The sequence below is a fragment of the Aotus nancymaae genome, unplaced genomic scaffold (genome assembly GCF_030222135.1).
Source record: "Aotus nancymaae isolate 86718 unplaced genomic scaffold, 86718_ANA_hifiasm-v0.15.2.pri h1tg000032l_0, whole genome shotgun sequence".
Taxonomy (NCBI): domain Eukaryota; kingdom Metazoa; phylum Chordata; class Mammalia; order Primates; family Aotidae; genus Aotus; species Aotus nancymaae.
The window spans coordinates 27,399,637-27,422,204 of NW_026988445.1; the positions used below are offsets into that span (position 1 = coordinate 27,399,637).

The 22,568-nt window shown below is 34.9% G+C and overlaps 1 protein-coding gene across 8 annotated transcripts in view; it reads right to left on the bottom strand.

Moving 5' to 3' along the window:
• The window catches only part of CEP170 (centrosomal protein 170), a 125,164-nt gene that overhangs the window by 72,913 nt on the left and 29,683 nt on the right, over positions 1 to 22,568 (bottom strand). For all 8 annotated transcript variants that reach the window (XM_064383666.1, XM_064383662.1, XM_064383661.1 and 5 more), the window contains exons 3-4: positions 15,738 to 15,827; positions 7,581 to 7,662 (exon numbers count right to left, since the gene is read on the bottom strand). In XM_064383666.1, coding sequence (XP_064239736.1) covers positions 7,581 to 7,662; positions 15,738 to 15,827 — 172 coding nt within the window. The remainder of the gene's footprint in view (positions 1 to 7,580; positions 7,663 to 15,737; positions 15,828 to 22,568) is intronic.

The following is a 22,568-nucleotide window of genomic DNA, read 5'->3' on the forward strand; positions in this document are numbered from 1 at the left end:
GGGGCGCTAAAATTCCAGACTTCACCACTGTACAATTTATCCATGTATCCAAAAAAATCACTTGATTTAAAAAAAGACAAAAAATGTGATTAAGCTATAAGAAAAAAACTAGAATTTCATAAGTATATATATATTCACATATTTATATAATATGAATTTTATATAAACATAAATGCATATATATATGTTTATATAAAACTTCACATTGGCTCACATTGTATGTGCTCACTTGACATTGGCTCAACTACTGCAGATATTATTGAAGTTTTTCATTCTTTTCTGAAAACTGCTTTTTATCTAATGTTACAGATGTGAGTTCCATGAAGCAATATGATGGTAAAAACTTTGCTTTAAATATAATAATAATAATGTCTAATAACTTTGTTTTACCCAAGACTCATAAACAGCTAGAGATTCATAGCGTTCCTTTTTCAATGAAAAAAAGCATTAGAAGTTGACAGTCATTACCATGAAAAAAAGCATTAAAAATTGACAGTCATTACCATTTTTTCAACAGAAAACACGTGATTTTAACCTGTTGTGAGGGTTTTCTGGTGCTTCAGGCTTGCCTCTTGGGAGTGCCTGAAGGCAGGCTAGTCTGGGGTATTCTCTTTAAACCTGGACATGCTTCAGGTTTTGGAGAGCTTGAGAGAGCCATCCTTCTCAGATTCAAACATTTTACCTTCCAAAAAGGTTTGTGTGTGTGGAAATGAAGACTTGAAGAAGTTTTTTGTTTGGGTGATTAATTCATCTGAGAACTCTGGTGTAACTGTGAGATTTGGAGACTGCTCTAGCCCCAGTTTTGACCTCCAAGGCTACACCATCTTCTTAGTGATGCAGACCTATGTAGCTCTTTTTAACTTGCTAATAAAGAAAAATGACAAACTGAGGTACAATCACTTATGATATCAGTAAGTTATAAAAAGTTTGAATTCCTGCTTATTAAAAATCATAATTTTATAGGTTATTCCCCACTTCTTTATGTAAGACTATGATTTCTATTCTAAGTCATCCCACTGTATTGACTTAAGTCAATTTATTCAAGAAATGTTTAACTAAAAGTTACAGGTGGAAACTCACCTGCATACTAGTAATGTGTTCTTAGATACGGTTCTTCCTACCCTTTTATTTTAATGATAAGATTAAAAACAGAGCAAAATTTTTAAGTGTTAGTTATTCCGAGGGGTATAATCTAAAATATGAAATGCGAGATATCACGGTAAACATTTCTTTCAAAAATCATGTCAGATAAATAAGAATACTTAAATAAAATTATTTTATACAAGGAATGACTGGAAAAACATTTTCAAAATTAATATATTTTATACATGGGATTTTAAAAAATATGTAATAAGGCTATCCCAAGAAATCCTTAAGGTTACCCAAAAAATGTTTCTTTTGCATTAAAAATATGAAAAATTTCCCTCATTTAACAATAATTGATAATAAAACATACAATTATGCTAAATTAGAGTTCACAGAGTATTAGCATGGTAGGTCCTAGGAGATAATAAGGGTTTAAAAGAAAGTTAATAGCAGGAAACTTTCAAGGGGAAAATTTTATCTATTTGCTTAATTTTGCCTATACCTTCAGAAAAACGTATCATTTTATTTTAGGAGATGACTATCTTTCCAACTTGTGGAAGACCCTGTTCTTTAAAAACATAGTTTCCAAACAACTGATTTAAACTTCTCTATCACTTCATTCTTTCATCCAAAAAAGTTCATTTCCATTGATTTTTAAAATTTAGTTCTTTTAAGCTTTGAGAAATGTCCTCTGGTTTTGAAATTTGAATAGTATTAATATGTTCATGTTTTGTTATGGATACCACATAAATAAGGAAAAATTTTAACTTCTCTGAATGAAAGTTCTTAATTTTTACTTACGTTTAACTTCTCCTTGATCATTGTCGCAGCCATTATGCCTTTTAGCACCCCCTTGATCATATTTAGCAGTTTGGTGGTGACAGCCCGCCAAATGGAAGTACAGATTAATTATAGTTTTAGATGATATGACATGATGTGTTGGAATTTTTTCAACCTGGTTTCTAATATGACTAACCCAATCATTTTGTGGGCCATTATGCAGTAATATACAACTTCTTTGGGAAAATATATAAATCACAATTTAAAAATAAAAGGTACTGGGTTCTTACTTATGATGACTTATATGATTGAAATGATGAGGGGGGTGGATCTTGAGATTCAGGATACTTAAGTAAGGTTTAAATGATTTCCCACTAAATGTGGAAACCATACTACACTCTGATTTTCCTCCTAGCACAACAGTGGATTCTTCTTAGTCTCTTTTACTGGTTCCTAATCTCATCCATCTCTTAATATCGGAATGTACAGGTGTCAGTCCTTGAATTTCTCATCAATCTGTATTAATTCCCTTAATGACCTCATTCAGTCTTATGGTTTTAAATATTATTTATATAATATAAACCCCCGCATTCATGTCTTTAGCTTCTACTTCATCCCTGGATTCAACTTTACATTCAACATCCCCCAAATGAACTTATCAATCTTCTGGATAAGATGGAGTAAAAAGAATTGGATTTATTCTCCTACACTAAACAGCTAAGGGATGGGTAAAACACATGAAACAACGTTTTACAAGACAATCAGCATCAGGCAACAAAAGACAATGATCTCTGAGAGAAGAGCAACCTCTTTAAATGACAATTGATTTTTTATTAACACAATATAGTATGGGGTTTGTGACACATAAAAATAAAATACATGACATCATAGCACAAAGGTTAGGAGAGAAAAAAGTATACTGTTGTAATGTTCTCGTACAATATGTAAAGTGGTATGTCACTTGAGGATCAAACTTGAAATTAAAGACATTATAAGTCCTAAAGCTACCACTAAAACAACAACAACAAAAATTATTGCTAATAAGATAACAAAAGAGATAAAAGGAAATAATAAAAAAAATTCAAATAACTCAAATGAAATCAGAAGTGGAGAAAAAGAAAACATAAAACAGAACACAAAATTCAAATGATACATTTAAACCTACCACATCAATTATCACATTAAATGTGAGTGGCTAAACCCCCAAATAAAGGCAGAAATTATCACATCAGATAAAAAACAACTATATGCTGCCTACTTTATATGTAAAGACAAACAGAGTAAAAGTTAAAAAATATATAAATAGACTAAAGAAAGCTGGAACAACTATAATATTAAGACAAACCAGATTTCAGAGCAAAGAATCTTATTGGGAATAAAGTAGGTCATTTCATAATGATAGAGGGGGATAATTCACCAAGAGAACATAATAATCCCAGTTGTCTATACAAGCCTGCATATTCTGCACATGTACCCCAAAATTAAAGTATAATTTTAAAAAGTCAAAAATAAAAATAAATATCACTGTTAGTATAAAAAAAAAAGTGTTGCAAATGACATGAATAAAAAGTTCTGCATGGAGGAGGAGGCTAACCTGTAATTACTGCCTGAGATTTCAATACCTCTTTCTTAATAATTGAAAGAGTAAGAAGACAACAAATCAGTAAAATATAGCAGAACTGAACACCACCACCAAGCTAACTTGGCCTAACTAACATTTATAGAACATTCCAACCCCCAAATAGCAGAATGCATATCCTTTTTAAGTACATATGGAACATTTACCAAGATAGAACATATTCTGGGCCACAGAACAAGTCTCAATAAATTCAAAAGGATTTGAGACATACAAAGTATGTTCTTTGAGCAAAATAGAATTAGAAATCAGTAACAAAAATATCTCTGGAAAACTCCCCAAATATTTAGAAACTAAACAAAATTATAATAATCTGTGACTCAAAGAAGAAATTGAAAGGGAAATCCGAAACATCAAAGTAGTCATTAGGGAAAAATTTATAGCTCTAAATATCAGCATTAGAAAAGAAAGGTCTCAGCTGTATGACCTCAGCTTCTACCTAGAAGAAAGGAAATAATAAACATAAATCAAATAGAAAACAGAAAAATTGTAAAAACTTGGTTGAGCTTAAAGCTGGTATTTTGAGAAGATTCTTCCTATTTTCTCCACAAAATTTCTTCCTATAGAATTCTCTATCAGTTAATGCTGCCTTCCTTTATCATATTGCTTAGGCCTAAATTCTGGTTCATCCTTGACTCTTTCTTTTACTTTACATCCAATCTAATTAGAAAATTTTATTGGCTCGATCTTCAAAATATACACAGAATCCTTCCATTTCTCATTTCTCATTACCTCCAGATATATCACCCTGAGCCAAACCTCCTTTGTCGTTCACCTGAACTACTGCAATAGCCTCCTAACTGGTCTCCCTTTTTAATACCCCAGCCCACTCCACCCTTAGTTTTCTTTGAACAAGAGTAGCCAGAGGATCTTTTCAGACATGTCATTTATCACTTGTCTGATTAAAAAAACCCTCCAAAGACTACCCACTTCACTCATAATAAAAGTCAAAATCTTATAATATCCTACAAGAACTGATATATTCTGACCCCTAACATAATCACGTTCTTTGCTGGCTCCAACCATACTGGCTTTTAAATGCTATTCCTCCAACATGTCAAACATGTCTCTGCTGCAAGTCCTTTGCACTATAGTCTCATCTGTTTGCGGGACAATTTCTCCACATATCCATATGGCTACCTTCTTTACTTTCTCCACATCTTTGCCCCAGTGCTGGCTTCTCAGTGAGGTCTTCGTAAATATTCTTTGTAAAACTCTAACTTCCCATTTACCAACACTAGCTCTCTGCCTCCCCCTTTCACTTTTTTCCATAGAACTTAGCACCCTGTAATACCCTGACTTCTTGTGTGTGCTGTCAGTCCCTTCAAACCCATTAAAGTATAGACTACAGGAGGACAGTGATTATGATCTATTTTATTCGCAATTATATTCCCCAAACCACTGGGACTGTGCCTGACACATAGGACACACTTAATAAATAATTAGGAAATGAATACACTTAGGTTTCCTTATCAGCCTCATTTTTGGCTACCTGAAGATTTATTACCACTTTCTGAAGTTTTTCTTGATTACTGCAGCATTTTAGTACTCCTCATGAGTTTACTGTCATTTTAAAAATGTGTATACTTCACTGAGTATGTGCTTTTCTAATTCACTTATTTTCCCAGTTAGAAAAAAGACTTCTGGTAGATAAATTATGTTGCCTAATCCTAGTCTCAATCCATGTTTGCTCCTTCTATTGCTGTAGCATTTTATTTTATTAATTTGAGAGAGTCTCGCTCTGTTGCCCAGACTGGAGTGCAGTAGTGCAATCTCGGCTCACTGCAATCCCTGCCTCCCAGATTCAAGCAATTCTCCTTGCCTCAGCCTCCTGAGTAGCTGAGATTACAGGCACCTGCCACCAGGCCCGGCTAATTTTTGTATTTTTTTGGTAGCGATGGGGTTTCACCATGTTAGCCAGGCTGGTCTTGAACTCTTGACCTCAGGTGATCCACCCGCTTCAGCCTCCCAAAGTGCTGGTATTACAGGCGTGAGCCACCACACCTGGCCCGCTGTAGCATTTTAATTAAAATAGTTTTCCACTGCAAAGTATAGCAGTTTACAGATTGCCTATTAAGATTAATTTTAATTAGAATAAAGTACAAAAATGTCTTTAATCTAGTATAGCTAAATACAGAAACAAGTAAACATATAAAATCTGCCTTTAAAATTACGTATATAATACAATTTCTGCCACTATAACAGATGCTATTTTAAAATAATAAAATTACGTAAGTCTCCTCTGGGCATCCAGACAGTAGTTATGGCTCAATACTAAGTGTACAACTCTGAGAAAGTCTTTGGGACAAAACATTTGTCCCAACAATTTTAGACAGACATATTATGAGCTGGTACCTAAGAGAAAATGTCAGTTTGCTATTAAGAAATTAGTATACTATCTATAAAAGCATGAGGTTTCTTCCTCAACAGTTTCTTCTTGATCTAAAATTCAAAGTTAACTTTACAGAGTTTTACTAAAACTTGAATTTCCTAGTATTTTCTCGTGATTTGAAACAGTTGATGCCAAATTAAAGTTGGTGCCTAAATTCAAAATATATTTGTATTTGTTCTTGATGAAACTTACGCTGGTAGAAAATGACACCTGTTCATTAAGGCTTTAATGCTAATTCTTATTTATTTCACGTGAAGCCTATTTTTTAAAAAGACAAAATATATGCAAGTATTACTATTTAATGGTTTGGCTTTTTGTATATTCCTTTGGCTCTACAAGTGTGAACATTATAAGGTATGCTACAAAACTTTTATTTAATTCTAGATTTAAAATTTAAAAATTTTAATATTATTTTTCATATTAAATATTATTTTTCATTTTTTTGAGACAGCATCTCACTCTGTTGCCCAGGCTGGAGTGCAGTGGTGCAATCTCGGCTCACTGCAACCTCCACTTCCTGGGTTCAAGCGATTCTCCTGCCTCGGTCTCCTGAGTAGCTGGGATTACAGGCGCCCACCACCATGTCTGGCTACTTTTTTGTATTTTTAGTAGTTATGTGGTTTCACCATGTTAGTCAGGCTAGTCTTGAACTCCTGACTTTATGATCTGCCTGCCTCAGTCTCTCAAAGTGCTGGGATTACAGGCATAAGCCACCACGCCCGGCCTACTTTTCGTAAATTTCAAGGAACAATTTTATAGTGTTAATACATTTACTTTGAGCAACAACTCTTATTTCCCTGAGACTACACTTTTTCTGCTACAGTGACAAAAGTCCATCCAAATGTTTAATACATTCTTTATTACCAAAGTCATGATAAAGGTAGTAATTCAAAAAAACTAAAACTCAAAACATTCAGCATAGTGGAATAGCTGTATTTTAATTAAATGTAAACAAGTCCTTTCTACAAAGCTTCTTGCCCATTATGAATAGAAATGTTTTTATTCTTCTGCAATCATGCTCCTTCCCTTCACTAGTGATTCTTTACACTACCACATGGAGTTTAATAGTCATGTCCCTGTTCAGTTATTAGATTTCTAATTTTAAACATAAGAATTTTAAATACACAATAAATGCATCATGTAGATTAATCAGGGAGTATAGGTCTTAGAAGACACAGGATATTGAAAAGTTTGAATTAAATAGGCAATATAGCTGTGATGCCTAAAACAGTAACGGTAGGGATGGAAGGAAAAGCAGGTTTAAATTCTTACATTCATCTCAGGAGGCTGATGTGCATCATGCTCCACCTGAAAGCAATCCCTAGGCTGGACTAAAATTAAACATTCCCCTGTCCTCTCCCCAGTAACATTCCTTGATGCTCAAATTATATATGCAACAGCACTTCAGGGAGACTGCTGCTGAAACTATATAAATAGAGAGAGAGGAAAAAAAAAAACAAAAAAACGCTGAGTCCACCAACTTTTCCAGGATTATTTTTAGGAACGGGCATAGTAACTAAAAATATATATGTACTATTTTTAAACATGTATTTTAGTATAGGAAGGCACCCAATAAATAGAAATTTCTGGCATATCTACATTATGAATTAGGTTTCAAAAATGTTAATTTCCACCAGAGTAAATATATTTGAATAAATTTAATAAGTACACAAAATCATTTAAGGATATCATATCCAAATCTCAGCTTATCTTCAAGTTTCAAGGTGATATAAGTCTGTTCTGGAATCCTTACATCATTCACAAAAGTCTACAAGAGAGAAAAAAGAGATGTTAGGTTACATATGAAGTATACATATGAAGTATTCTTACATTTCAGATAAGCAAATTCTCAAATCTGATGCTTAAAAGTACATATCATATGGTGGCTACTACAGCCCGAGTATCATAAGATGTGCCATACAGCCTATAGGCTGACAAATAATATTATGCTAAGCCTTTTATCTCTATTACTGGTAACACACAAAGAACCCAGTGCTGCCAAGATGAATTTAGGCACTTAGAATAGTTCTTAAAAATGGTGCCAAGAAAAGCTTTTAATCTGAAGCTGGCAAATCGTTAAGGGTGAAATATTTAACTGTTAATATACCATCAGAGTTCACTGGACCCAATTTTAGCTTTCTGAGAAATTCTGACTATGTGTAAGGATTGACATTTCATTACTTTTATTTTTGGAATTATTATAAAGAAGAAGAAGAAAATTTACTTTAAGAAAAGAAAATAAAACTCATTTTATTTTGTAATTGTCATATGGGTCCTTTGGATTCCTTTATGAATCTGAGATATATTATAAGGTTTCAATGATCTTATTTTTCTGCTATTTTATCATCCTAGTAACTATTTCATCTTTACTCATCAATTATTTCTAACAATGCTAAAAGTGACCCAAATAATAAGACAAAAGAATAACAGAATGACTTAGAACGGCAATAACCAACAAAAAAATTGTAAGCCACATCTAATATTATATTTATTTTCCTTCTTTCCTTCCTTCCTTCCTTCCTTTCCTTCCTTTTCTTCCTTTCTTTCCTTCCTTTTCTCTCTATCTCTTTCTTTCCTTTTTGAGACAGGGTCACAGTGGTGTCATCATGGTGCATTGCAGCCTTGATTTCCAAGGCTCAGGTGATTTTTCTACCTCAGCCTCCTGAGTAGCTGGAACTACAGGGGCATGCCACCACGCCCAGCTAACTTTTATGTATTTTTTGTAGAGACAGGTTCTCCCTGTGTTGCCCAAGCTGATCTAAACTCCTGGGCTCAAATGATATGCTCACTTTGGCCTCTCAAAATGCTGGGATTACAGGTGTGAGCCATCATGCCTGGCTAAATTATATTTTCCAGTGGGCACATAAAAAAGGAAACAAGATAGAGGTGAAATTAGTTTTAATAATATATTATAAATTTCACCCAATATATCTAAAATAGTACCATTTCAATAAATTATCAATATAAAAACTAACGATATTTCACATTCTTTTTTTTTTTGTACTATGTCTTTAAAATTTAGACTAGTCCACATTTCCAGTGCTCTACAGGCACACATGGCTATTGGCTACTGTGAAAAGCACAGACCTAGAAGCATGATGCAATGTGAAATAAATCACTATCTCATCATTCTTTAGTTATCTTACTGCAGTGGCCAAAATATTCATCAACTTCCCAAGAAGATATAAAAGACATCTGGAGATAAAATCTTTATACATTTTGGGGTTTCTTTTTTCACCTATTAAAGAGCACAGCTGAAAACTCAGAATTTCTGATTTAACATTCACAAAGACAAAGAGAAGAAAACAGGAAGAGATTTCATAATTATAAGATAAATACAAGAGAAAGTGGCATTCTAGACTATGACTATGAAGATGATAAAACTGATAGTATAAGCAAATTATTAAACTACATGTCTTCAGATGAAGACAGTCATAGACACTCTTTTTTTCTAATGCAAGAATCAATGAGAAAGAATGTTTCCATGGAAAAGAAATTTTCATCCAGTTAGTCATTCAATAAGAATCATGCAGTATTTTTCAAAAAGAATCTGAATGATTTCGGGTTTTGTGGGGATTTTTGGGGTTTTGTTTTTGGGGGTTTTGAGACAGGGTCTTGCTCTGTCACCCAGGATGGAGTGCAGTAGCATGGACCACATCTCATCCTGCAGCCTCGATCTCCCAGGCTCAGGTGATTTTCCCACCTCAGCCTCCATGGTAGCTGGGACTAGAGGCACCATGCTCTGCTAATTTTGGAATTTTTTGTAGATGGGGTCTATGTTGTCCAGGCTGGTCTTGAATTCCTGGGCTCAAGTGATCCTCTGTGTTGGCCTCCCAAAGTGCTGGGATTACAGACATAAGTCACCAAGGCCAGCCTCATTTTTAAAAAAGTGTTATATTTTACAAAAATGTTGACAGTGTTCTTTTTTTTTACATCTGTGTTCCAATACTTATTTGATATAGTATTGAAGCGACATATTCTCAACACAAGTGTCTATACAAAGACGACTAGAAGGAAAGAGATGACGTAGAAATAAAATGATTGGATTTATCTTCTAATTATTGTTTATAAATCTAAAAATAACAAGTGTTTTGCAGTTATAGAGGAAGAAAAGATGGCCATCCTCTTAACAAAATTATAAGCTTGTAAAGTTTTTAAAACACTGTTTTGACCATGCAAGAACAAGAAGAACCAGAAATAATACACTAGAACCAACTAAAGATATACAGTACTTGAGATCTGGAATCAACATTTATAAGATGGATACATGTTCCAGGCGAATACATGTCAACCGATGAGCAGTTAGTCGCACTCAAAGAACATTGCCCATTTTGGGTAGTATATACCTTTAAACACCAGAAAAATATGGAATAAAAATTTGAGTTTGTCATGTCTAATTTTTTATTAAAATTTCAAGTTGTTTTAATTACTTTTATTCTCACTTTTGTCAATTATCTGTACAAATACATGTATTACATATACATAATGTATGTTTTTTTTTTAAAAGGGTACACTGGATACAGATGGCAAATGGTGATAACTATCTTTCCTGGCATACTAAGAGTTAAAGGCCTAGAATTTGCTAGATTTATAGAACATGGAACAAAGGTTATGCTTAATTGCCTATGCAGACATCAAATAAACAACCAACAAAATTTTCTTTGATAAATTGAAATTTTAAAAATTACGTTATTCTTTCCTTTTTAATTCCATTTTTATCATCTTCTATTTTATTACATTTAAGATGGCCATAATAGCTTATTTGAGAAGACTGCCCTTCCATGGTAAGGACGTTACAGTAAAATACATAAAGGGATTAGGTTATAATACTCTCAAATGTCTACGCATAAATAACTCTTTGTAATATGCCATAAAATAACAGTTTTAAGTCTACAAAAGAAATTAGGAAAAGTTACAATCTTAGTTATAAGCATATATATGGAGATAGTGGAATAGTATTAAAACTCTAGATTATATCTTAGGATGATTTATGAGTAATCTTAAATCACAAGCTTCCAACATGTTTTACAGAAAGGTTGAAATGGTAATATAAAGAAAATTCAAAGGCTTCAGAGACTTATAAACTCTTCAGGTTCAGTTCCAAAATGAGGATTTCAGAGTGTTTTAAAATTTATGTTTTGAGTTTACCAAAGTGTATGGAGGATATAGTCATGCCTTGCTTAACAATGGGGAAACATTCTGAGAAATGCATCATTAGTCGATTTATTTCACTGTACAAACATTATAGAGTGTACAGTATTTACACAAACCTAGATAGTATGGCCCACTACACACCTGGGCTATATTGTATAGCTTATTGCTCCTAGAGGCTACAAATCTATACAGCATGTTACTATACTGAATATTGCATGCAATTCTAACACAGATAGGAAATTTTCAACTCCATTATAATCTTATGTGAGCACTGTGGTATATGGGGTCTGCCATTATGGGATGCATGATTCTAATTACAGAGCAGGAGAGCTGAGGAAAATGATGAAAAAGAATGAAAGAAAATGTTAATTTACTAATGTCTGGTATGCAAAAGATCAACAACTAGATACAGTATTGAAGGTAAGTGCTACAGTTCTGAGCCAATTTTATTTGAAACTGTCTAATAACCCAAAACATCATATTTATTCAAAAGGCCTATGATGACCTAGAAGATCCATTTAAGAATGCCTAACTCTCTTATAAATATTAAGCACCTGTTGTGTGTTGAACATGTGTACTAGGCATTTTCAGAGATCAAGAAACATATAATTTTAACATGCTGCCATTTATGACTGCAGCTTAGTAAATATGAGCCAGACACAAAGTTTTAGCTAACAAACATGCAAGTGAAAACATCTGTGAGGAAATAGTCTTCTGAAGGTCTAAAATTACCAATGGAAAAGAGAAAATGTCAAAGAGCAAGAGAAAAAATCACTTAACTAGATCAAATTGTAATAACTTAGATATGGAAAAAATGAGTTTTGTTTCTTTGTCAGTGCCATTTGATCACACCTCTACCTGGTAGTGAGGAAAATGAGGCAAAGAGAATGAAGTAATCATCAAGATCTTGGAGTCCAGACCTGAGTTCAAATCCCATGAGTGTTCCACATCAAGAAAGATTAGGTCCCCAAGCTAAATCAGCTCCCCAAATCCTCCATTCAAACCACTAACCCCACAGAAGCAAACCAAACTTAGATAAATACCTATTTAATTTACATACAACTAAATGACATAATTGATAGCATAAAATCATATAGCCAGCATACATTATATTGATGATCCCGGAAAGTGAACAGAGCACAATCACCTCAATCTCTCTGCCAGCTACAAAAGCCTCCTCTCCTTCCCTTACCTTTCCTTTCAACCTTTAGTGATGACCATTCTCTACTCGATGCTGCACAGGTCTGATGCTGGCAGAACTCTAGTGTGCAAAGGGGACACAGTGTAGCTAGAACACAGATTGCTGCAGGGGCAGTCCAGTAGCAAATGGCAGGGTTGGAATGGCACAGGAGTGGTGGGGCAGAGGCCATGGTGGCTACCAGAGGGGCAAGTGCTCTAGTGGAGGAGGCAGGAGGAACTGAAGGCAAATGGGTTCCCAAGGAAAGAGAACCTTCAATGGGCTTGCAGGAAAATGGACCATTAAAATATCAGCAACAAAGCCAATTGCAGCCTTCTCAGGCACAACAACCTCATTTCTGGTGGCAATTCCATAAATTGTAGCTCTAGGTCCCTTGGGAGTGTATTCTGGGGTAGGGTGAAAGAAGACAGGAGTAGAAATGATCATTTTTAAGTTGGATTTATTTGGTAAGTGATTTTTCTAAACAGTAACAGTGAATTCTTTGAAAAGTATGTAGGCTACAGAGTGTTAAACTTGTCTTTGCTGCTTTTCTTATCATAATAAAAATAAATTACATTTACAGAATGCTTACTATATACTGTTGTTTAAAATTATTAGCTTATTTATATCTTCACAACATATACAACACACTTATACAACCTGTGAGTACCATTTTATTTTTTCTATTTCTTAAAAAATGAGGAATAGAGAACTTAGGTAACTTGTCTAAGGTGACATCAAAGCTGGGTTCATAACCACTACACTGTGTCCCCCTACCTCCAAAATGACTACTTGCAACCTGATGCTTAAAGTTCTAGAATAATATGGATTATAAGAGTAAATAGGCTGTGAATAACAGTCTACAAGTTCTCTTATGTCTAAAATGCATGACAGTTGGTAGTTTTTGACATTTTTTGGCTACTAAAGAGCTTTGTGGCATGTTTCTTAGGCTGTCATTTGTGTAATGTATATTTGTCATTTATGTAATGCTTTAAAGTTCTATACTAAGCACACACTCATATGTACTGTTACATTTAATCCTCATAACAACACTACAGAGCAGGAATTATCATTTCATTATTTAATTGCTAAAGCAAGATTCTACACTGCATCTTTACTTTCATAGACTTCACCTCATTACATGTTCACACACTTTGGGAGACAGTATATATGAGGAAACTGAATTTCAGAGACATTAAGTGATTTGTCCCAGGTTACAAATCCAGGGCCTGATTTCAAGTTCAAAATGCAGATGTTTCTCTCCATGAGTTAGGATCTTTCATAATATTATTCAGTATAATCAAATTATAAGAAAGACCAACCTAGAGAAACATCATTCATATTTCACCTGATTATTTTTGGAACCAACAAATAATTTTCATATTTGATCATAGCCTTTCAAAAGACTAAAATGCTGATGTAATTCCCACTTATTATTTTCCAAAACAATAATGTAAAGATACACAGACTACCACTGTTAATCTGTTGTCAAGATGAAACTTTCTAGACTTAAAGACAATATAACATTGTTAAAATATTCCACATATAGAAGTTAAAATTTTTCACTATAAATTCTTCAAGTAGAAAATTAATTCAGTTCCACTCAAAAAAGTCCAGGGTTCATGGACTATGCAGAGCCCTCTGCTAGGCACCATGGTCACAGAAGCAGAAGGCACATGAACTTATTCAGGAGTTCAAAATTCAGCATAGCTACAGAGTTGTAAAAGTAGATTTAATACCAGGCTGATAAAGCACACAAAGGCTTATGAGTGTGGAGAAGGAAGAGAGAAATGCTAGCAAACAGGAGTTGAGAAGCAAACTTGGTAACATTCATGCCTAATGTTACAACAGTTTCTAACTACTTTCCCATCTCTGTTTATTTTAATCCTTTCAACATGTTAACATCAGCAGGTTAAAATTCCTAAATGGGCCTCTCTTTCATCCCTTCAAAGAGAAGGAGAATTTGAGCTTTACTTTAAAAAATATGTAAAACTTTTATAAATGGCAAGGGAGATGGGAGAAATAGTAGACTGAAGAAATTCTAAATTATTTGAAGAAAGAGACAGTATAGCAGGAAGACTACTGTTTTGGAAGAAGAGCAAGGGAAAGTGCAATGATGGAGCATCAGTCTGGAAAGGTGGATAATGCCAACGTGAGGATTTTCAGGGCAAACATGAAGAATGCAGACTTAATTCTATGCGCTTTGAGAAAAAAAAGGCTTGAATAAAACCAACAGGAAAACATGCCTACAAAAAATTTATACTTAAAGAATAAACATAAAAGTCCTTCAGTAGCAGGCCAATTCAGAATTGGTAAACAAAAAATACATATATATTACCATATTTGCCAAATTTCTGCATGTTCTTGGATATAAAGTTTGATGTATATTTGAAAAGTATTACTAGTTTGAAGCAGTTGGGATACACTTATTTCTGTTAAATTCATTTTAAGAATTTCAACAGCACAGATATGAACAACACTGTACTTGCTTGTGTTAGCAGAACCGTAAGAAAATGAAAAAACTGAAATAAGATAAATAATTCAGAACTTTAGCATTCTTTTTAGTTTGTGGCTACTTATATTATGCCAAATGTAGAAAGACCAAATGAAGAAATAAGAAAGAATTCACAGCAGTTACAGAAAAATATATTCAAGTGTGAATTCCAAGAATAATGAACACTGGCATTTAGATAATGTACTATACTTGTTAAGGCAAATGGTTGTGTTTTACCTTTTTTACCCTAGCAGAGAAAGTTGTCTACTCTCTGGTACCTTTCCATCTTTCTACCTGCCATCTTTCCATTCTTTTTTTTTGAGACACAGTCTCGCTCTGTCGCCCAGGCTGGAGTGCAATGGCGCATTCTTGGCTCACTGCAACCTCTGCCTCCCAGGTTCAAGTTATTCTCCTGCCTCAGCCTCCTGAGTAGCTGGAACTACAGGCATGCGCACCAGCTTGGCTAATTTTTGTATTTTTAGCAGAGATGGGGTTTCACCATGTTGGCCAGGCTGGTCTTGAACTCATGACCTCACGTGACCCACCTGCCTCAGCCTCACGAAGTGCTGGAATTACATGCATGAGCCACTGCGCTAGCCTCCATTTTTATTTTCTAAAGTTAACCATTACTTCTCTGTCCCTGAGTGTACTTTTTTGCATTCTTACTGCCATGAATTTTTACTGTTTTCCGTCATATAAATTCCAGTCATAGAGTGAAGTCAAGCTTAGGTTTCAAATCTTTAAAGAAGTCTTTTCTAGCCATCACAGACAATGACAATCACTTTCTGGATTCCCACGTATGTACTGCTTCTACAGTTTCTTTGCTGAAATATGGGCTAGTTTCATATTTTATTGGATGGTTCCCAAAGTGCTACATACCTAATACGCATTTAAAAGTAAAATACGAATTAAATAAAAAGGAAATATAGCTAGGAAATGTAAGCTGATTTTTAAAAAAATTAAAAAAACAATATTAAACAATGTTCAAACAAGACAAAAAAATAAACTCTGAACTTACTCCATTTAGGCTGCCCAAATCTTTCACTAAATGTTCATCCGTAGAGGCATCATAGTTGATCACAGCATGTTGCTTATCCACACTACGAGACTGAAAGGAATTTTTTAAGTTAATACAAAAAATACTAGAATAAATACCAATCACATTTTAACTAGATACCTAATATTAATAAGACAGTAAACATAGGGAAATATTAAAGTAAATGTGGATTAAGTGAGATTAAAATAGTGCTACTATACAAGAAAAATTTAGCATCACTCCCCAAAGAGGAAAGCAATCCAATTTTAAAGTTCTACTGTTGAGAATTTACATCAGCTGACTTTGCTAAATGTATCAATTTTTTTTTGTTTTTTGAGGCAGAGTCTCGCTCTATCACCCAGGCTGTAGTGCAGTGGCATGATCTCAGTTCACTGCAACCTCCATCTCCTGGGTTCAGGGGATTCTTCTGTCTCAGCCTCCTGAGTAGCTGAGACTACAGGTGTGCACCACCACTCCTGGCTAATTTTTTGTATTTTTAGTAGAGATGGGTTACACCACATTGGCCAGGCTGGTCTCGAACTCCTGACCTTGTGATCCGCCCACCTCAGCCTCCCAAAGTGCTGGGATTACAGGCGTGAGCCACCGTACCCAGCCTTAGCTTAAGTTTTTAAATTTTATATTGTTTTAGAGAAGTCATGTGAATTATAATTTTACAACGCTTTATAGATCTTATTGTTAAAAAACATTTACCTTGTAGGATTTTCTTCTTTCAAAACTAAAAATGAGCATAAACTATTTAGAGTCCAAAGATTTAGAGGAAAAGGTACACAATATGATATGTTTTGGAACAAAATTATCTTCACTTAAAATATGGGTTCTAGAACTGGAATGCATGGGACAGCTTTAAGAGGGAAAGGGACTGGAAGTCACAAAAGGTATTTTAATGGCAAACTGGTTTTTGAAAATTGCTTTTAAATTTCTTTTAAAGCTCGCTCACTTGCTCACGTGCGCTCCTTCTCTCTCTCTCTCTCTCTCTCTCTCTCTCCAGAGCTTAGTGCATTATCTGCAGACAGAAGCACCTGAAAGAATAACTATAAGCCTGGTATTGAAAGGAATTGGTATTAAAAGGAAATATCATTATAGTCACAGAAGAAACAGTCTGTGAACCAATGAGTCTAAACTTGATCACCATGTATTACAGGGTTACTGTATGAACCCTGGTATACTAAACACAAAGGAAGCATCAAAAATGGGGAACAGACATGACTCCCAGTTTCTGGTCAAACATGGAAAGAATTTGGAAGTCATAATTCCCATCTTCATAATAAGGAAAGTGTTAACAAACCAAAATCCAAAAACTCATCTTAGTTTTATCAGCAACTCAAGGTCACAAGGCAAACTACCCCGCTGAAAAGCAGAGAGATAAGCAAATACAGAGAGAATCACAGCTTGCCACGAGCAAATGCCACTGTTAGAAACAGCCACTGGTAGGACAACTTAAAGGTGAAGTGATTAATTGCTGGAGACTTGAGTGTGGACCAACTTGAGATTTTAAAAAACTCCTGCATTAAATCTAAAAATTATTTAAAATTCATTTTTGTTTTCATTGCTTTAATTTTGTTCTTCTGATTAAACTAATAAAATACTAAATTCAGTTCTTAAGTTGGTAAGAAGCAACACAGCACCACTCAGCAAAATAATTTCACCATATTGTCGATTTATCAAGTTGATCTAGTCTAAGGATAAACCTCTAAATGTTGTAAGTGAGATTTCAAGTACATGTAGGTTCTCAGTGAATACTGAATGGACACTGACAGATAATCTAGAGAGAACACAGAAAAAGGGCAGAAATCCTTTGGACAATGGACTGAAATTCAACGGAGAAAAATCTAAATTAGAGTTGAGAAAAGGCAAATTCCAAAGTAAAGTGAAAGGTTACCATTAGGTATAGGAATAAAGAAGTCGAATGGCTGCTCATGGAGCCAGAGAATGGTGGCCTTAGAAGGAGTGTGATAAACACAGATCAGGGATATTGAGAAAAAAATGATTTGGGGAGGAAGTAATTTAGGATAGGCTGCTTCACTAAGTCTACAACTTGTTTGAAATCTGGAATATCCTTAATCTACAATGTACCCTGCCCTCCAATTGCTCATGGTGAACACCGACGGTACATAAACACCCACAGCAAAAGATAGAGCACACTGAAGACATAAGAGAACAATAGAGCCCACTGACTCTAGTGAGATGCCATTCCAACTCTGGGGATTAGGGAGTGCGGAGCGGGCCTGTTACGTGGGATCACAAGAATATATCGTTTGTTTAATAAAGAGAGTAACAACTTTTCAAGAAGAGTAGTCAGGAACTCAAGGCAAAGAGTATCAATTTAGTACTCACAGAACAAGACAATCCCATTTGTGTAACTATTTTTTTAAGAAAGCAGCCAATTTAAAAAATTCCTATGTTTTTAGTTATTATGACATATATATAAAATAACAATGTGTTTCAGCACCCATCACAGAAATTAAGCAGAAGACTGAGATTACTTAACATAATATATCTAGTGACTGGGTCAAGGAAAACTAGGAGAACAGGAAGAATATGTAATGGATATCTAACCACTTAAGCATTAATCTGTTTTCATTTGTACATAATCGAATTCACATTTCCTCTAGATTAAACTGAACCAGGAGGTGTATGATAAATTGAAGTTCACAACCCATTTAAATATTTCAATGACAATTTAATAAAAATCTCTCAGAAATATATAATTTAAATCCTAACAAAGACTGGTAACTTAATCACATCTCTAATACTAATGGGAAAACCTCAGCTGATCTGAGCTTAAAACTGCAAAGACAGGCAACTTCGACCAGGCCCTTTATTCCTGTTACTTAAACTTCTCATAAGAATGAAAGATTATAGTCCCTGTCCTTTTATAGCAGGGGTGTCCAATATATTGGTTTCCCTGTGACACACAGGAAGAAGAAGAATTGTCTTGGGCCACACGTAAATACACTAACAATAGGTGATGAACTAAAAAAAAAAAAATTTTTCGCAAACCACTCATAATATTTTAGGCAAGTTTATGAATTTGTGTTGGGCTGCATCAAAGCCCTCCTGAGCCCCAGGTTGGACGAGCTTGTTTTTCAGTGTTTTCGAGTCTATGCCTCTTCCATCTGATTTTTACTTCCCATAGAGACCCTCTTCCCAAGGCTGTGCACTACACTTTTGAGAATCCATTTTACTTCAAATTCTTTGGTTTTCTAGCTTTTCATGGATTGTTACCTCCTCCTTTCTTCCTTTAGCTGAAATCTGCCAGCTTTACCCCTGAGAAAATACTAATTCCATTGCATTCCCTTAAAGAAGATGCTAGCCATCTCTTAAAGCCAACATCCTGTTGAATTCAAAACTTGAGTCTGAATCCCTCCAGTTTACTCTTGTGGTTTTTAGACTATTACTTTTCCCCTTCAATGAATAACCCTTTACTGTTTTGAAGCTTTCATTACCAATTCTGTGTGTATTCATTGCACAAACACACAACCTTTCCTCAGATGCTGCAATCATTTGGGGTCACTGTAACTTAAATGTTTTGAAGATTTGAGGTTCTGGTTCACAGACTTCCTTTTTCATTAAAACCGCTGTCTCACCAAGACTGATTTTAAATGTCCACATGGATGACCTGTATAAAAACCTAATGTTCTCAACTCCCACAACCCAAATCCCTACCACATTTGGTATTATCACTCCCACTGATAGCCTTTACCAGGTGAAACTGATTCGACCTCTGGAATCTCAACCGTAATAGTCTCTTTGACTATATTCTCTCATTCTTTAAGTTCTCTCAATTATTTATAATAGTTTACTGGCATAGTACTTTAGCGCTTTGACAGCAGCAAAACATCTAATATTCTGATCCTAATTTTTCTCCTAAGCAACTATACCCTTTTACCCTGACTTTATTTCCCTCTCTATATAACCAAGATCCTGCTGGCTTCAATTATCCCCTCTATGCTCACACCTGCCAAACCTCTACCTTTTGCTCAGACTCTTTTCCTCAATATTATGTTATTTGTTTCTAGCTTTCTGTTGAATACCTCAATCAAGATATCCCTTAGAAATGTCAAACCCATCATCTTATTCTCCCAAAGTATACCTTCTTACCTCAATTTCACCTATTTCCTCAATTCCACCTATTGCCACAAACTCCAGATTTTAGATACTTTTCCTCTCTTTCATTCATATACAACTAGAAGGCACATCCTACCTCTAATCTCTCCTACTCTTGTCTTCTTTTATTCACTTCAAATGATACTCTCTCTTCTTTAGAACTCCACTTTCTCTTCCTAGATTATTATAATCTCCTAACTCCTTTTACAGATTCCAGTTTCCAATTCCTGGGCAGTAATACGGAATAGTTTAAAGAATAGGTGCTGGACTTAGAACAAGTCAAGGCAATACTTCCCTCCTTAAAAACTCCGGAGTCCTCTTACTAAGGGAAAAAAAATATAAAGTCTTTAATATACCACCCAAGGCCTTCCAAGATCTGGCCTTTTCTGGCCGCTAAGTCCTAATCTCTCAAAATGTTTGCCTTCACATTCTATAGATAAACTACAACAGACTATTTAAATTACCTAAACAGATAAATGCCATGCTATCTTCAAAGTCATGTCCTCAACCACACTCTTAGCCTTCCAGAAAGCCATCTTCTAAGATTGAAGTCTTTCTGAATTTCTCATCCCCACATTCCTCCACAGGTAGAAGTGACCAATCTCTCTTTTGTGCACCCAGTGTACCCCACACGAACTCCCATCACTGTCCTGGGTCATGCTATTCATACCTACATGTTTACATGTATGTCTCTTTCTACTAGACTCTAAACCCTTAAGGATACACAGATCCTATCTGTATACACATTGATCCCCAGCACCTGGCAGAGAGCCTGGCACATGGCAGATGCTTAATAAAGGTTTGCTAGAAAAGAAATAACATATGCTATTTGACTAATCTCATTTCATAAAGAATGAGGTAGAGATGTTTTCTAAGATTATAAAATAGCAGAAGTATTGAGGTTACAAAGTTCAGACTAATTTTAAGAAACCAACAAACTGGGTAATTTTAAAAAACAGAACCTAAACAGACAAACAATTCTGGCTCTGAGATAAAACCAGAAAATTGAGAAAACATCAAAATAATTTATAGCATCAATTCAGACCACCAGATGACCAGTAGGCCAATCTATTCTTATGGACTGTATTTCCGAAAATACACTGGGTCTAGGACAGTACTAAAAGCAGTAAGCTACTATTAGATAAAGAACAACAGTTTTTTAGGAGTAGAGCCTGAGGAAAAGGTTTAAGTTATTTTTTATTGTCTGATCATGCAGTTTCCTCATCAACTTTATATTATATTTAAAGAAAACAAAGCATAGGTTGGGAGTGGTAGTTCTCACGCCTGTAATCCCAACACTTTGGGAAGCTGAGGCAGGTGGACTGCTAGAGCCCATGAGTTTGAGACAAGTCTGCACAACATGGTGAAATCAGTCTCTAAAAAAAAAATCAGTCTCTAAAAAAAAAAATCAGCCAGGCATGGTGGCATGCACCTGTAGGCTACCCAGGAGGCTGAGGTGAGAGGACCGCTTGAGCTGAGGAAGTAGAGGCTGCAGTGAGCTCTGATCGCATCACTGCACTCTTGCCTGGGTGACAGTGAGACTCTGTTTCAATGAATCAATCAATCCATACAGCATTAATAAAAAGGACATGCTTGGATTTATATATAACATTTATCCTTTGTTTCTGGCTTATTTCGCTTAGGATAATGTTTTCAAGATTAATTCATGTTGTAGCATACATCAGAACTTCATTCCTTTTTATGGCTGAATAATATTTCACTGTATGTATATACTGCATTTTATCCATTCTTCTGCTGATGGATACTTAGCTCTTATGTTTAGCTCAATGATCCATTTTGAGTTGATTTTTTTTAAATGGTGTCACATAGGGGCCCAATTTCATTCTGTTGCATAAGGAAATCCAATTGTCCCAGCCCTATCAGTTGAAGAGACTATTTTTTCCTCCACCGAATGAACTTGGCACCACTGTCAAAATTCAAATGCAATTTGTAGCAGTTTCCTAGGGCTGCTATGACAAAGTAACACAACAAGGTGGCTTAAAGCCACAGAAGTTTATTCTCTCACACTCCTGGAAGATAGACTTCAAAGTCAAGGTGCTGGCAGGGCCTTATCACTTGGAAGCCTTGAGGGGAGGATCTTTCCTTGACTCTTCTAGTTTCTGGTGTTAGCATAACACTAATCTCTGCCTCTGTCTTCACATGGCTAACTTCCTTCTGTGTCTGTTCTTTTCTTCTTATTATAAGGACACAAATCATACTGGATTAGGGCCGAACCTAATATTTCCATCTAAATTTCATTATATATTCAAAGACCCTATTTCCAAATAAGGTCACATTCACAGATATGATAGAAAGTACACTGACATATCTTTTTGAGGCACAATTCAATTCATAGCAGCCATAGATGCACGCGTTTATTTCCGCTGTCTTCATTCTATTCCTTTGATCTATATGTACCCTTATGCCAGTACCACTAGCTTTCTATTAAGTTTTAAAATTGGGAAGTGAAACTTCTCCAACTTTGTTGTTCTTTCTCAAGACTTTTAAAGATTGTTTTGCCATTTTTAAATTTTGCCAAATTTAGCCAAACTCTCTTATTTTTCCAAACTACACAACCAAAAAAATCTTTTCTCACCTAAATATAATAACAGAAACTATAAAACTCCTAGGAAGAACACAAAGAAAAAGTTCCTGGACATTGGCCTTGTCAATGATGTTTTAGAT